Source organism: Macaca thibetana, chromosome 6, assembly GCF_024542745.1.
Source record: "Macaca thibetana thibetana isolate TM-01 chromosome 6, ASM2454274v1, whole genome shotgun sequence".
In the NCBI taxonomy this organism is placed as follows: Eukaryota; Metazoa; Chordata; class Mammalia; order Primates; family Cercopithecidae; genus Macaca; species Macaca thibetana.
Window position 1 is genome coordinate 109137002 of NC_065583.1, and position 17032 is coordinate 109154033.

The window sequence follows — 17032 nt, forward strand, 5'->3', positions numbered from 1 at the left end:
TGAGGATGTCAAATGCTACTGAAACATTCAAAGCTCTCCTTTTTACATGATCCAAAGTCAGAGCTACTTCCACTGCAACACACTTCTTCTCTGCTACCCCACTCTACCTGCGCCGAACAGACACAGATGGGCTATAACTTAAAATTTCATTTTTAGTTACTTTTAGCCAAGGGAAAAGAATCAACAGCTCCTGAGGATGTTCGACACACTAGGCTCCCTCTGAAAAAATGTGCAAGCGCTTCACTTGTCCATCTAAAATTGTTACTGAAAAAGTTGGATGATGGGAGAAGAGAAAGAAGTCTACAATTTGCAACTGTGCCATTGTCATCTGTGCTTTGTGCAGCTCTTCCAGGACGGCTATCAGGTGGATGACACTACGATTCTTACAGCTGCCATGCATTTCATTCTCTGAGAAGTCAAGCACATTCTTTTTTTTGATGCAATAATGCTGTAATTTATTATTATTATTGCAGAAGCATCTGAGCAATATTTTTCCTGTGAACAGCACTCTCATGTATATGTAAACCACAGTCTGCAGTTCCTCAAAAAAAAAAAAAAATAGATAGGGATGAGAAATATTCTTACTCTCAACTGGATGCATATAGGGTACAATTCAATGCAGAGGTCACCACTGCCTTCCCAGGCATACCCTGGGCCCCCGTCCTCACCATCATCAGCATAGGTGAGCAACTAGATATTTTGGCCAAGTAAAAAAAAATCTCCCAGAAGTACTGATCATTTCATATATGAGTGAATATGTTGATACTATTCATATGAATAATACACACAGAATATTGACCTCTCAAGCATCATTTTCATTTCATTTTGCTCTTTTCCTTCTCTTGCCTGAAGCCTTGGAAAGCTAACCCCACACACTCCTTTAGTCTCTCCCTTATCACTTCCCTGAGCCCCTTTCATCTGCACAAGAGCATCAGACACAATATTGTGACCTGTTCACAACCTCAAAGTGTACTGGCACATTTGTTCCAGTATCTATCGATTTCTAAAATCATTTCCTCTCTTCTGGTCAAGAAAACTCAGACAATTCTGGGGTGGAATTTGGTAATCGGTAATCCTAGATTGAGAAGTGAAGATTACCTTTTTCTATGGAAAGTGAAAGAGGAATTGAAGTAAGGAAGCTAAAGTTCTTCATGTAGTTCCAGAATATCGACTTTCTCCTCTCCTCTTGGGCTTTTCAATTGCCACGAATAATCAAGGCCTTGTTGCCTGGTGCATTTTTTAAATTATGGCTTTCAATGCTTTATTGTGGTTAGAAGAAGATGGGCAAGTATTAAAAGCCCATCATATTCTTCAAAGACTACTTGTTTTGCTCTTTAACAAACAGTAAAATCATTTTTTTTAGTGTACAGTTTTATGAGTTTTAAGGCATGTATGGATTCATGTAACCACCACCACAATCAGGGTACATAACAGTTTCATCATCCCCCAAAACTCTCATGCTGCCGCCTGTATTCACACTCTCCCCACAGCAAACCTTGCAACCCCTGATCTGTTCTCATTATTGTTTTGCCTTTTCCAGAAAGTCATGTAAATGACACTTGCCAGTTATGTACTGGCATTAGCCAGTATGCAGCTTCTGAGACGGTCTTATTTTCCTCAGCATCATACCTTTCAGATTCATCCATGTTGTTGTATTTATCAATAATTAGTTCTTTTTTATTGATGACTAGGATTCAAGTGTTCTCATGCATATTGAACTCAGCGATTTTCAGTATAATACAGACCCCACGGGGTCCCGGGAAGAAAGGCCGGTAACCAAGCGAGGAAGGAACTAAAGTTCATTCTTCAAATTTTATGGTTACTTGTCATAATCATGTCAGGTGATCATCTGGAGATGAAGAGGCACCGCGGTTTTTATTCAAGAGCAAAAGCAGCCAAGAGAAAGCCGAGGCCCAATCACCTCAGGCTTTCAATAGCCCCCTTCCTCCATGCGGCATCTGCGAGTTCTTTTTTTGTTCAGTTTTGTTTTGTTTTTGAGACGGAGTCTCGGACTGTCACCTGGGCTAGAGTGCAATGGTGCGGTCTCAGCTCACTGCAACCTCCGCCTTCCAGGTTCAAGCGATTCCCCTGTCTCAGCCTCCTGAGTAGCTGGGATTACAGGCACACGCCACCACATCCAGCTAATTTTTTGTATTTTTAGTAGAGATGGGGTGTCACTATGTTGGCCAGACTGGTCTCGAACTCCTGACCTCGTGATCCGTCCACCTTGGCCTCCCAAAGTGCTGGGATTACAGGTGTGAGCCACCATGCCCGGCCGCAAGTTCTTAACACACTTCACTTTCAAGCTGCCTAGCATCTTCCTGACTCTGGCTAATGTTGCAGTTCTCCACAGGAGGTGATATTGCCCCTCACAAAGCATTTGACAAAATTGGGAGACATTTTTGGTTGTCAGGCCCTGGGGACTGCTACTGGCATCCAGTGGATATTGAGTACCTACTAAGTGCCAGGCAATATTCTGTGCTGCGGATACAGGTGTGGACACAAAAGGCAGAGTTCCTGCCCTCATGGGGCTTCCAGTCTAGAGCAGGGGTTGGCAAACTTTTTCTGTAAAAGGCCAGATGATCAATGTTTTCAGCTTTGTGGACCATTTAGTCTCTATTACAGTGTGAAGGCCAACAAAGACAATGTGCAAACAGATGATAGTGGCTGTGCCCCAGTGCAATTTGACTTACGAAAGTAGGCAGCTTGTGCGATGTGGCCCTCAGGCTGTAATTTGCCAACTCTTCTTCTAGTGAGAAGACAAATCATTGACAAACACATATAAAATTCAAGTAGTAAATGCTATGTATATTTTTAAAGGCAGGATAAGGGACAGAGAGGAGGAAAGGTGCAATTTAGACTAGGTGGTCAGGGAAGGCCTCTCTGAGGTGACATTTGATCAGGCACCTGAATGACATGCAGGACTGAGCCACAGGGAACTGCAAGTGCAAAGGCCCTGAAGCAGGAATGTGCTGGTATCTTCAAGGAACAGAAAGAAGACCAGGGTGGCAGGAATACAACACGGAAGGTGTGGGGAAGCTGAGGTTGGAGAGGTCAGTGGGGCCAGGACATGTTAGCACGTGGACTTTGGAGTTGATGCTCAGGGTGCTGGGAAGCCTTGGGGGCTTTCGGAGAGGGATGCCATGTTCTACCTTCTCACCATCAAGCAGAAGAGGTCAGGTGACTTTTCACGGCCTCCATTCATCCACACGTGGGTTTGGGTGAATTAGTGAAAGGTGCCTCTCCCTATTGGCAGCAGCAGCCTTGGATCCTGGCCTCTACTCCCCACCTCTGCCACATGTCCTTCATTGGGGAACAACTTGCACAGATGTACATTCCAGTCCTTGGTCTTAAGTGCTGCTGAGGTTACTTAAACTTTAAGCAAATGGTATTCTTCAGACTTGCTAGGACTTTAATATATTTGGTATGCAAATTATTATTATTAGGCAGTGGTTTCTGGGGCTCCAGCTCGGTGTTCCAGGGCCGATTGGAGGACATCTAATCTGAGGGTGCCCTTCCTTTTCCCTTGAAAGGAATCTTGACCCATTACTGAGGCCTTTCACCGCTGGGACCAGCAGTCCCCCTTCTTCGCTTTGAGGTAATGCAAAGTGGTATGAATGAGGGAAACAAAGAGTAAGTAGCAAAGGCATGTCTCTAAGTTATGGAAACTTGCATAAAAGGAACCTTGTGGCAATAGTGAGGCCTTTCATTTCCTATTCTTTATTAAATGACAGGTTGCCAGGAAAGCACTGTCACACATTTGCATGCAGGTTAAATTTCTCAAAATCTGAGCCCCTACAGTGAGTGACAGTGGGAAGTGTGAAAGAAAGGTTTGAGATTCGCTGCTGTGCTGTTGTTATTGTCAATGGGTAAATTTCTCTAGTAACTTGTGGTTCTGTTGGAACTGACTGGAACAAATCCAGCCATGAACTATTTGTTAGTTGGTTTTCCTTTCTATTTATCATTTTGAATAGAGAGCATGATAACCAGGGATAAATAACGAAAGGCATTTTCATTATCATCATTAAATACCAAACATAGGTGACTACAGAAATCCTAAAATAACTAGACGAGCTCATCATGAACCAAATCTTTCACTTTTCTAATGTGCGTTTGGAGGTTTTGACACCAGGAATGCAGCAGTGCTTTCCAAATAGTGTGGACTTTACCTAGAAGTATTATCGACTGAGTCATAATGAACATCATGGTTCATTCTTTTCCCATGGTTGTCTTAATTAGCCGCACAATTTTCCCTGATCTCACTTGAAACAATCTTTAAATTCTTACCCAGAGGTTTGATTGAGCATTTTCTATTCATTTGTCAATTCTAAGAAGTAGTTACTGGGATTAACTTACAAATGAATATTCCTTCCCTAATTGCTGCAGACAAATGCAGTTTGGCTGCTTCAACTTAAAACAATAAAGACGAAAGTAATAGTATAACAGAATTAGTTCTGTGGTAGTAAGCATCTTCTAAGCTGTAAGTAGAGGATGAGACATGTAGTTCCAGAGTTGGGCTTTAAACCTACATCTAAAGTTCATCGTTATTAGGAGTTATCTGAATATTAGGCCTGGAAATATTGAATTGGCAAACATTTTTTCTGTTTTTAATCTTTCCTCTATGTTTTCCAGGGGAAAAAACTGATATTTGTTAATATTCTCTTTCAAACAAACTGGGAAAGTTAAAATGTACCTTGGGTTGCAGTAAAAGATAGTTGTACTAGGTTGATCTTCCCCATGCCTTACCTTGAGGGACTTTACTCATGTCAAAGGCTGCATAAGATGCTGGGCATGAGAGATACATTTGGGGAGCAAATGGGCAGCTCCAAGTGTCCCTGTCACCTTTCTATAGGATGTAGCCCAAGGGCAGCTGGTGAAGAAAATGATTTTTAGGCTTGTTGCTTGCTTTTCTCAACTTGGCCTATATGTCTTCTCCCTTGAAATAAGAGTTTTAGGCTTGGGAGAAAACAGGACTGGACTCAAAGCACACCTCTGGCTTCTCCTAAGTTCCAGGAAAGCAGCCTCTACTCTGAGTCAGTGAGTGAAAGAGTGAGAACACAGGAAGCCAAGCTCTGTCACAAAAGAACCCGAAAAAGGGACCTAAAATATTTTTTTTCAAAGGGAGAAGCATTAACAAAATGATGGGGAAGACACAAAATAGAAGAACAGAGAAAGAAGAAAGAGGAAGTAGAATTCAAGGAGAAAAAAAAGCATAACACGCTAGTTTATCTGAAATGTGAACAGACGGCAAAATTGCACACGGCCCATTCTAGTCCAGCTTGCTTGCCAACTCTTTTACTCAAAGACACGGGGACCTATTCCACCTATTTGGCTCACAACCTTTAAAATGGGGTCAGGAAATTTGCTACTTGGGCTTAGCAATGTGCTGGTTGTCTTTGTCCCCCACTCTGCATCTATCTAGGTGTTGTGCATATAAGAACATTTCAATAGCACTAAATCATCAACAACCTAAAAGTCATGTCTACACTTGCAACGTGAAATGTGGGATTGAGACAGTTTAGAGAAGAAAAAGGGATTTTTGAAAACAGACTCAAATAGTCCATATTAAAAAAAGATTTATACTTTTGGGCCAGATTCATGGCCCACTGAATTCGATATTTTGACTCGAAGGGTGTATCACAGGCTGTGGAATGAAAGGGGTATAGGAGCCCAGAGCCACTCGATTGGCTCACTGGGTAACCGCCCAGCTCTCCACTTTGTCATGGTGGGTCCTGCAGGAGTCAGCTTCATGCTACTGATTATTTACTTGCAAAATGGGTGTTGTGCCTTGGTGATACCCCCCCTCCCTATGCAGTGCAGTAGAACACAGCCTAACTGTGGTCCTCCCTCCACCTCTAACACATGAATGTGATAAAAGCCTGCTTAACACAGCATGTGAAGAAAGACTCAGTTCTGGCCACTCAACTCCAGACTCCTAGAGGTGTTTGACTGAATGGCCATCAACCAGGTGTTTTGGGTTTTTTTCATTTGATAAGTGAGGTAAATCATAGACATTGTGTAAGGAATATGTACAATAGGATTTTCCCCAAGATTTTTTCTAGTACCTTTATCCCTGAGCTGGTGTGGCCAAACCATACCAACTCTTTGGGCCACATTGTTTAGAGTCATTAACAGTTTGTTTCTTTTACCCCATCAGTTGTTGTACAATGCACAGTTGCACTAGGGTCTCCTCCAGGTACTTTGGGTGGTTTTCAAGAATGTATCTATCGATGCCCACGAAGAAGTCATCTTGAGCAAGGGCATCTGTCTTTTCTTCCTCCCAAGCTCTGGTCTCTGTCAGGGATATCTCTCATCAGAATCCCCATCTCAGCTCCAGTATAGTTAGTGCTCTGTGAAGTCTCAGTACATCTTAAAGGTTCATGATAATGGGAATTTCATCTTTGACCTATTCTTAGAGATGGGCAGTGATAAATACACCGGGAAGCCAACATTTCCCTCACTTAAATGGAGAACGCTCCAAGATTTAGTCATTTCTGATGATGGCAGGAACAGTCAGGTTGACCATCATTTGATGAATTTGGAAGTGTAGAGAGACAATCAAAATAACCAAGATCCTAATTCCTTTTTACTTCTTTCACACACAAATGTGATTTTAGTTAATAAAGGCAAACAGTTAATTGGGGGGATTTTCCTTCTCAATTTGGGAGGAAACCCTTTCTCAAGTGAGACAAATGACCATCCTTTTTCTTTCATAAGAAACTGAGTTGTATGTTTTCTCACAAAACATCTAATGTGTGTGTGTGCATGTGTGCTCATGTGTACACACACGGACACATTGCATGATACTTACATTGGTCTACTTTCTGCCTTTCTGCAGAGGATCAACTTTACTGCTTTCTGTCTTTTAGAAATATCCTTTCAACACTAAATATTTCTTAACCTGTGTGAAGGCAATATTCTATATATTCCCTAAAGTCTATCTACAGCTACCTTTCCCATCTAGCCTGCTATGTGGACTTCTGTTCTCTCTGAATTCCAGAAATGCTTTTGAAAACTAGCACCTTTTAAAAATAGTGACTCTGGACGCCCTCTGCCGTCTATTGTAAGTTCTTCAGCTCTGCTACTGACAGCAAAGCAAGAAGTTGGCCAGGGATTATTGAGAATATATGCACACAGCCACCATTTGGGTAGGCAATACAGAGATGGGGTTAAAAACATGACCGCCGGCATCAGATCTCCTGGGTTCAAAAACTGTCCTCTCCTGCTCTCTAGTGTTATATCCACAGGCAAGCAACCAAACGTCTCTAAGCTTCAGTTTATCTGTGAAATGGGATAATAGTACTTTATGAGGTTTCCTGGGGATTAAATGAGATAAAGTGCTTTGTACAGGACCTGGCAAATGGTAAGTCTTATTATTATTGTGACATAATTTCGCTCTTGTCGCCCAGGCTAGAGTGCAATGGTGCAGTCTAGGCTCACTGTAGCCTCCGCCTCCTGGGTTCAAGCAATTCTCCCGTCTCAGCCTCCCGAGTAGCTGAAATTACAGACACCTGCCACCACACCTGGCTAATTTTTTTGTATTTTTAGAAGAGAGGGGGTTTCACCATGCTGGCCAGGCTGGTCTAGAATTCCTGACCTCAGGCGATCTGCCCGCTTCGGCCTCACAAAGTGCTGGGATTACAGGCTTGAGCTACCTCGCCCGGCTAGTAAGTCTTACATGTTACCTATTTTTGTCTATAATCTTTGTAATTTTATGAACCCTGGCTTTTTGTAAGCCCCATTTTTGTTGAATTCTCTATCACCTTAGGACCAATGTGTTAAAAATCGATTATGCTCTTCTAAATTGGAAATGACATTTCCTCTGCTCTCCATAGCTTTTTATATAATGACAAGCTTTTTAGGCCAAAGCCTCATGATGCATGAAGCCATCTTGGCACCAGCTATAACCAGAACATACTCCTCACCCTACCTGACATCAACCCAGTAATTTCCAGCTATAAAACGGAAGGTTAACTTAATCCTCTTCAATCTTCATGGCTACATGTGTCTACCTGGGATTCGGCAGAACACATCAGCAGGTTCTGTTACTATTAGTTACCAAGAATGAGACTTGCATTTGTGGATTCAAAATCAAATCGAGTTGTAGGGCAGTCCCTTTGCAGGGGTTATGCCTGCCTTCATGTTGTCAATTGTAATAGGTGATGTTGCTGTCTAGTGGTAAAGGCTACTTGGGGGATTAAAAGACAGGGTGATGCTGTGCTCTTCAGGGTGAGCATCTTGGCCTGACTTGGGTCAGGAAAAATGAATCAGGGAAGACAAGGGATTTACAAAGCATCACTCTAATCCGACAATACATTTCCAGGCAGGCCCACAGTTCAGACTGATGCCTTGCAGGACAACTCAGAGGCCCCTGGTTCTCTCTCTTCTCCACCTGATTAAATGAGGCCTTCCTCTCCTATCCCAGAGCAGCCAGCTCTGCACTGTTTCAGTGGCAGGGCAGTGATTAGCAGGTAAGCATGTGGTTCCCTTTACCTCTGGGCCTTCTCTCCCCCTCCCCATCTTTGATGGCTGTGGTAATGCTGCTTCTGAGGCCCTTGGAAGAAAGTCAGCTGAGCAAGCAGGCCAAGTGGGGAGGTGAGCAGTTCAGCAGCATTTTGATCCTCTTTCATTAGCAACTTGAAAGTCACCTGGAACCGTTGTGCCCACCGCCTACTCCCCCAAACCCTCACCAAATCACTTCATTCTCAGATTAGCTGTGTGCTTGCAATGTCTGGGGAGGAACTCCCATGGATACATTACTGCAAGATACAGGGGCTCTGGTTCAGTACATGAATGCACTGGCCAACCCAGGACCCCCGCACAGGCCAAGTCATTCCACTTCTCTGTGTCTTGGCTCTGTCATATGTAAAACCGGGATAGAAACAGCAACCAGTTTGAGAAAACAGTGAAGTGCCTAAAGTATATTGTGGCAGACTATACATATTAACTAAAATCTGCCATTAATTGATGAAATCACGCTTTCAAAAAATATTAAGACCCCACTAAATGTATAAATAACATGCTACATAAGCACCTTGGGGTCATATAAAACAAATGTAGAATACTCTGTTCCGGAGAGACCAGATATGGAGAAAAAGATTTGTAACAATACATGGCAGTGTACTTTAAGTGTTCAAAGAAATGACACAGACAACTGGTTTTACAAAACACCAGCAAAAGGTATTCCTTTATATATGTGTGTGTGTGTGCATATGCACATGCACGCATGCACACACACACACACACACCCCACTTATACATGCCACAGGGTGATATGAATATTACCCTAGACTTACCATTTATCCCAACTGCAATAATGTGGTCATTTGCCCAGTTATCTTTTTGATGCCTGTTGCTCTTGCAGAATGCAAGCTCCATGGGAACAGAGGACATTTTAAAAATCTTCTTGTTTTGACTCCATCTTATTGAATAGAACATATCTCAATCAGAATACACCAATTTCCATTAATTTTTGTTGAGTACACTTTTTTGAGCTAATGCCATTTAAATGTAATTCCTTGATTCATTTTCTATGCAATACAATTGAACCACTTCCTTTTAAAAGGTATCATTTCACTTTTATTTTTGTGCAATCATTTCCTTAGAATCAATTTTACCATGATTTGGTTCCTTGGTTTCTTATGCATATCAAATGTTAATGATGATAGCTTTTGCCACTGTAATCTTTTTTATGGCTAGTTTATCTATGAAGTGTAATTTCTCTGAATCAAATTTATAGGTAGAAATGTCATGAAGGAAATTTGAATTGTGGGTTATTTTAGTCAAGTCTTGTGTAGTTTTGCCACAATTGGCCTTAGTTTATATGGATTTCTTTATGCATGTTGGGAAAAAAAATGGATATATATTTTCATTGTCTTTAAATCCTAATGCCCTGGAACTCTGGATTCAATTAATTCACTGGTGGGCTTGGGGTCAGCATGAGAGAACAGCAGAGGAAGGGTACTTATTATGTGTAGGGCAGATGGCAGAGAATACAGACCTCTGCTGGCATAATGCTCTAAAAGGCCTGTTGGGCCCAACACTGCCTCAGCACATTATTTGCTCAGGAGTCCAGAGACAAGGCCAGACTTCCCACTCTTCCCCCTCCTCATAACTGAGACAGAGGACACAGAGGATGAATCTGAAGCCCACACCTACTGTCCAAATGGACACACAAGCTTTCTGTTATACCAACTATTCTTAAAGTGTGTTGCCCAGACTAGCAACAGCATCATCTGAGAATGCATATGTAATGCAAGTTCTTGGGTCCTGACTCATATGTATGGAATCAGATTCTGGGGGTGGGGCCCATCAATCTGTATTTTAACAAGCTCTCCAAGTGATTCTGATGCATGTTCAGGTTTGAGAGCCACAGCCTTATACTCAGCTATCATCCTGGCTATGAAAAGGTAGGAGGAAGATATGCAAAAAGATTAAACATTTACCTCAAAGAAATCAAAGACTAAAATATCATTTAAGCAAGATCAAGTCTCCCATGACTCCTGTTTTCAGTATAACCAGAGTTCATAAGAAGTTTTAGTTGACTGCAAAGAAATAGAGAAGCCTACATTTTTGCCTACCCGAATTGTAGCAGGCAAATCCTTACCTCCTCATTATAATATCCCAACAATATTCATTATGAGTAGTTAAAAGTTTGTATTTACTTCCTGAATCATCCTCAACAAAAATATCAACAAATATTGCCCAGGATTGTTTTATTTCACAGCCAAGTCCATTCTTCAGTAGGAATTTGACCACTCTGTAATGAGCACCTCCTACAGAAACAACAAGCAAATGAATGGGCCAAAAGGTCCCTGGGAGTCAATGTGGCAGGCTAAAATCTTCTGTGTTGGGACAGAGTTCTTGTCTGTCTTTTCCCTGTGGCATGTAAAGAGTCTTTCGTAGTGCCTTGTCCTTTGTAGATGCTCAATATAGATATGGTGAATGAATGGAGAATCCTTGAGGATTTAAACAGCTTGCAAATGCCTCATTGAAAAAGTGACAGAAGTTAGACCTTGAATAATGGGCAGAACAGGATAAAGAGTGGGGACACTTTAGTCGGGAGGAGGAAGGGATACACAGTGGGCTGAGCAAAACTTGGGAGTCAGGTCTAAATGTGGAAGGTTGGGACTGGCTGTCTTCGTCTCTTCAGGCTGCTATAACAAAATACCAAAAACCGGGTGGCTTATAAATAACAGAAATATATTTTTCACAGTTCTGAAGGCTGGGAAATCCAAGAACAAGACGCCAGCATTTGATGTCTAGTGAGAGCCCACTTTCTGGATCACAGAAAGTGCCTTTTTGCCATGTCCTCGCTTAAAGGAAGGGGCGACCAAATTTCTTTGGGCTTGTTTTATAATGGCACAAATCCCATTCATGAGGGCACCACCCTAATTCCCTCCCAAAGGCTACATCATCTAATACCAACACCTTGGGGATTTAGATTTCAACATATGAGTTTGGGGGGACATTCAAACCCTGCACTGAGTGTATGGTATTAGAGAGGAAAAGCTGTCCATGGGGGACCAGTATGACCACCAACATTGTTATACAATATAGTTAAATCAGCTGGTGAGTTAAATAAGTACTAATCCTCTGTTACATTCCCTACTGTGCTAGGCACCCAGCAAACAGAGAAAGGACAGACATGGCACCTGAGTCTAGTGAAGAAAACAGACAGTGACAGGCATATGATAAACGCTTTGATAAGTGAGGTACATGAGGCACATGGGGTGTTCACCTAACCAGGTGAGCTAGACCAGAAAGCCTTCTCAGATGAAAAGATGTCTAAGCTGAGACCTGAAGGATGAGTAGGAATTAGCCATTCCACAAGCAGGGAAGTGGGGTGTAGAGTAGCAAGAGTTGGAGCTGGATGGACAAACGTGGGCCAGATTAGGAAGGACCTTCTAAACCACGTTGAAGAGCCTGAGCTTTATCCAGAAGCATGTGAGGTCCTCAGGAAGTTAAACAGGGGAGAAAACAGACTTATCTATGACAGTTTCACAGAATTTATTCTTTGAAATTCCTACCACTGAGATGGGATATATGCTCCCTCCATTTGAATCGGGGGGTGGGGAGGGGCGTTGGGACTTTAGTGGAAGTGATGTTATGTGACTTCTGAGAGTAGGTCATAAAAGGTAACTGCTTCTGCCTGGTCCTCTTGGGACAGTCACTCCTAGTACCTAGCCACCATGCTGTGGGGAAGCTACATGTAGATATGTTCCAGCCCCAGCACTAGCTGAGGTTCTAGCATCAACTGCCAGAAATACTAAGGAAGCCTTTGAGATGATTCCAGTCCCGGCCACAATCTGATGATGACTATAACTGCATGAGAACCTGAATAAGAACTGTCTGGCTGAGCCCAGTCAGTACTTAGGATAATGAGAAATAACTCAATGACTGGTATTTAAAGCCACTGAGTTTTCAAGTGTTTTCCACACAGCAATCAATAACTAGAACTATCCCTGATAACAACTAATTAAGAAGATATCTTTTTGTCTCCTCCTAGTAATTGTGCTGAACTCACCATACTGATTTTTGGGACTCTGGAGCAACACATGTCTACAGTAAGTAAAAACAGTCTACAAAAGCACACAACAGAGTTAAGGAATAAGATGTTCTGTCCAATCCAATATTTTCATTAATGGGATAAGTAGGCCAGGTGCGGTGGCTCATGCCTGTAATCCCAGCACTTTGGGAGGCCAAGGCAGGCAGATCACTTGAGGATAAGAGTTAGAGACCAGCCTAGCCAACATGGTGAAACCCCACCTCTACTAAAAAAAATACAAAAAATTAGCCAGTGTGGTGGCGGGCAACTGTAATCCCAGCTACTTGGGAGGCTGGGGCATGAGAATTGCTTGAACCCAGGAGGTGGAGGTTGCAGTGAGCTGAGATCACACCACTGCACTCCAGCCTGGGGGACAGAGCGAAACTATGTCTCAAAAAAAAAAAAAAAAAACCCCAAAGCAGAAAAAAACAGAATAAGTAAATGATGTAGGCAAACTACTGCTTACAAAGAAACACCATTTTTTCAAAGGAATTACTGAGTTTTAAAGAATGAAATGCCCATCATAACCTATACTGAACACTTTTTTATCGGAATTTTTTAGACTTTAGAATTATCTATTACTTTGGGGTGAACATTATGCATATTAGTTACCTCTGCACTAAGGTTTCTGGGACAGGTGGAATGGACCAGTTTTTCCAGTCAGCTGAGCACCAGCCACCTGCTGCTCAGGGCAGCAGGGACTGGGAAGCTTGTTGCTATTTACTGCTCACAAAATTTGGTTATTTTGCTAATGAATGGTTGTTAGCTAACAACCAGGGGCACACTCACCCACAGCACTGGAGCCATTTGAACTGTGAGAGTTAAAGATGAAGAGTAAGTTGCGGGGACAGGAAGCATGCCCTATTATTCCCTAAGACTGAAGGTGGAGAAATCCAAGCACTTTTTTTTTTTTTGGCGTGTGTGCAAAACACCAGACACATACAGAAACAATTAGGATTCTCTGAGGGCAGAGAATTTGTTTCTCTAAATGGGGCTGTCCAGTGTTTCACAGAGTACAAGGAAAAGAAATTCAGTATTTTTGAGAAGGAAGAACTCATTTGTTTTTATAATTCCTTAACTAGTTTCAAACATATTGCATGTACTATGTGCCAGCCACTATCTGCTTTCTTTATATTCCCTATCTCATTTCATCCTCACACGAAGCCTAAGAGGTAGGTACTATTATCCCAATTTACCAAATGAGGAAACTGAGGATGCCCAGGGCCACACAGTCACGGGGGCCCTTAGTAGTCTATTTCTTAAGAGCTGCTCCTTTTTCCCCTCTGCAGACATAATGTGGTACAGTGGGAAGGTACTAGACTAGGAATTTGGATTCTAATCTCAGCTCTACCACAAATCAATTATGCCAATTTGTGACTCTCCTATGTGGATCCTGTCCTCAGGTGGGATTGTGATCTCAGACCTGGATTCAGCAAACACCTGACGCTGTGATTCTCTCACTGGGACACAGTGTACAGGTGAGATTAGGGATCTCTTGCATGGATCATTTCCTTCACCTGAAAGATGAAGGAATTAATTAGGAGACTCCTCCTAGTCTACAGTTTCCGACTCTATAATCCTTGCCTCAGACAACCACCAAGTGAACAGTCTTAGTTTTGGAGGTAGCAATGAAGAGTCTGCAGCACTCTTGGCAGACAGCTCCTGAGGTCTGAGCAACCCTCTGGGCTTTCTGAAACAAAAGGAGCAAGTGAGGTGGGGTCACTGTGTATCTTCTGCTCACTGGTGAACAGATATGGTAAAATTCAACACATACTATATTTCAGACCATCATAAGTATGAAGCAGGTTTGAAATGCTCTCATGGCACATTTTTTTTTTTTAATATGAGGCATTCAAGAGAGAAAAATCATTAACAAATAAGATAAACTATAGGACTAAATATTATCCACATAGAAACCTAAGCATTATGTGGCTTTTAGTGGCACTTATTTTAAAAAGCACATGGCTTACCCATGATCAAAGCAGTAATCATTTAAATTTGGCTTACTCAGCAGTCCTAAAGGCTAAATTCTGGTTTTGTTTGTGCTGGTGAGAGAACAAAACAACCACAATCCCATCAAGTTTGCTTATGAACCTTATTTATCTTATTTTTGAGAAAATCTGATCCTACCGAACCTTGAATGAAGATTTCAAATCTATATGCAAATACACATAGGCATTATTGTTTTGCAGATGGAAAAATGAGGGCTCTAGTCATAGATATATATGATGGCAGAGCAATGAGAAAATCCTGGGCTGTTTTCTAACATGGTAGAGTAGGGTTTTAGACCTCCTGAATTCAGCAAGGATGTAATTTGCAAGTTAACTACTCCCTTGAAAATCAGAGTTGTCCACAGTTGTAGTGAAATTCATTCCTGATGGTGCTTACTGGGTTCCACTCTGGTGCCAGAAGCTGAACTGGAGACTGACCATGTTCCTTCAAAGATCCTCAGCAGTGCAAAAGGGAAGTGCCTTTCTGAGGGAGCCAAGCTTGCATCTAGACCTTCACAGTGATGCAACATAACTTCTCACAGGTCGGCATGGTACCATTCAGTGAATCTGGGAATTTCAGGAGGAGACCAAGTGTCAGTACAGTGTCTGCTGAAGTGCGATGCCTGACTTCTTAGGAAAGGCAATAACTCACTAGAAGCAGGCCCCTCAGATCCATAGGTGGACTGAAACCAGGGTTACTCAGCCAACAGGGACTGGTTGAGTGGCCGGAAGGTGCGACGGCTGACCATCCTCTTGTTTAACAGCAATGTGTGGGATTTCTTGTCCCTGGGGGTGTAGCAGAGCACAGCATCCAAAGAATAATTGGTGACCTGGCCACTGACGTGTAGTTTCCCATAGATCTCATCAAATTTGGCCACAAGGGCAGGCACATCCTTCACTTTTTCCCTCACTTTGGCCAGCTGGAAAAAAGCAAGAACAGATCATTACATCTCTGCAAGATTTCTTCCTTGTTCTTACTATAACTCTTAGAAAAAGAAATGGAAATGAACAAAAATGTATGGTAGGCCAGATGCGGTGGCTCATGCCTTAATCCCAGCAATTTTGGAGGCTGAGACAGGAGGATCACTTGAGCACAGGATTTCTAGGCCAGCCTAGGCAACACAGTGAGACTTTGTACAAAAAATTTTTTTAAAAATTAGTTGCTGTAGTGGGAGGATCACTTAAGCCCAGGAGGCAGAGGCTGCAGTGAGCTGTGGTCATGCCACTGTACTCCAGCCTGGGTGACAGAGTGAGTCTTTAAAAAAAAATTATGGTATGTATACACCTAAAATGGTGAAAACCAGGGTAGTGGGGCACACAGACGGAAGTATTACTATGAGGGATTCCAAAAGCTACACAAAAAGTCCAAAATTAGTACTTGAAAATCATACCTAATATACAAGGGGGGTTCAAATAACACATCATATATAATGAAACACACCAAGTAAAGGAGGTCATACACCAGTGGAATCAACTTTGTTCCATGTAATGATTAGAGCAGGAGGAGGCAGGCCAAATTATATAGGGCTTTATATACATTTCACAGTAAGTTTTTTGAAATTTATTCTAAAAAAGCCATCGGAGCATCTAAAGTGGGATATGATCTCATTTATGTTTAAAAAGTTACATAGAGAATGAACTGGAGTGTACAGAAATGTGGAGACTATTCTGGAGGCCCACACCACAGCCCATATAAGAAAGGATGGTAGTTTAGATTGGGAAAGGTACAGAAAAGATGGAGAAGTACACATATGTGAGGTATATTTTGGAGTTTACACTGAAAGGACTAATTTTTGAATAGGTGAAGGAAAGGGAGGAGTCAAAGCTATCTTCTCAACTGGGGCTTCAGTAGCTGGATGATGGGTGCTACCATTTCCTGATAGAGAAGACAGGGAGGACGAGATTTGGAAGGGAAAATCAAGAGCTCTGTTTGGACCTGATTGAGATGGCTGTGAAACACCTAAATGGGTATGTCTAGAAGGTTGTTGGATATACAAGTCTGGGACATGAAGGAGAGGTCTGGGCTAGAGGCATACATAGTAGAGTCACAAGTATATGGTGGTATTTAACCCCAAAAATGGGTGAACTAGAATGGAGAATGTGAAGCTACTTTCTGAATAAAATCAGTATTTTACTTAGTTCAATCCTTATCAAGGGTAGAATCTCAACACATTTCTTGATGGAATTGAATTGGGATGAAGCTTCCTAACAAATCCTTTGGCCTCTTCCAAATATATAACACTATTTGCACCTGCACATCTTCCTTTGTGACAACGGTTCCCAACTATACCTGCAGACAAGCAGCTTAAGCACTTCTTAATGTTCTTAAAAAAGAATAGCTCGTTTAGTCCTCATGTTCAAGGTGAAAATGACTTAACGTGCAGCATATGGCTTCTAAAAGCAGCAGAGCAAACATGCCAAGCTGGAGGTAATTTTGATCTAAAAACTGTAACAGTTCTGTTACATAACTACAGAAATAAATCAGCAATTCTTT

At 42.1% G+C, this 17032-nt stretch overlaps 2 protein-coding genes across 2 annotated transcripts in view; one reads left to right on the plus strand and one right to left on the minus strand.

Annotated features, from left to right (window-relative positions):
• Positions 1-17032, plus strand: part of MRPS27 (mitochondrial ribosomal protein S27) — a 1100726-nt gene that overhangs the window by 950105 nt on the left and 133589 nt on the right. The gene's annotated exons all lie outside the window — the stretch shown is intronic.
• Positions 11182-17032, minus strand: part of PTCD2 (pentatricopeptide repeat domain 2) — a 475022-nt gene continuing 469171 nt past the window's right edge. The window contains exons 11-12 of the mRNA XM_050793582.1: positions 15191-15458; positions 11182-15105 (exon numbers count right to left, since the gene is read on the minus strand). Coding sequence (XP_050649539.1) covers positions 15234-15458 — 225 coding nt within the window. The 3' untranslated portion in view covers positions 11182-15105; positions 15191-15233. The remainder of the gene's footprint in view (positions 15106-15190; positions 15459-17032) is intronic.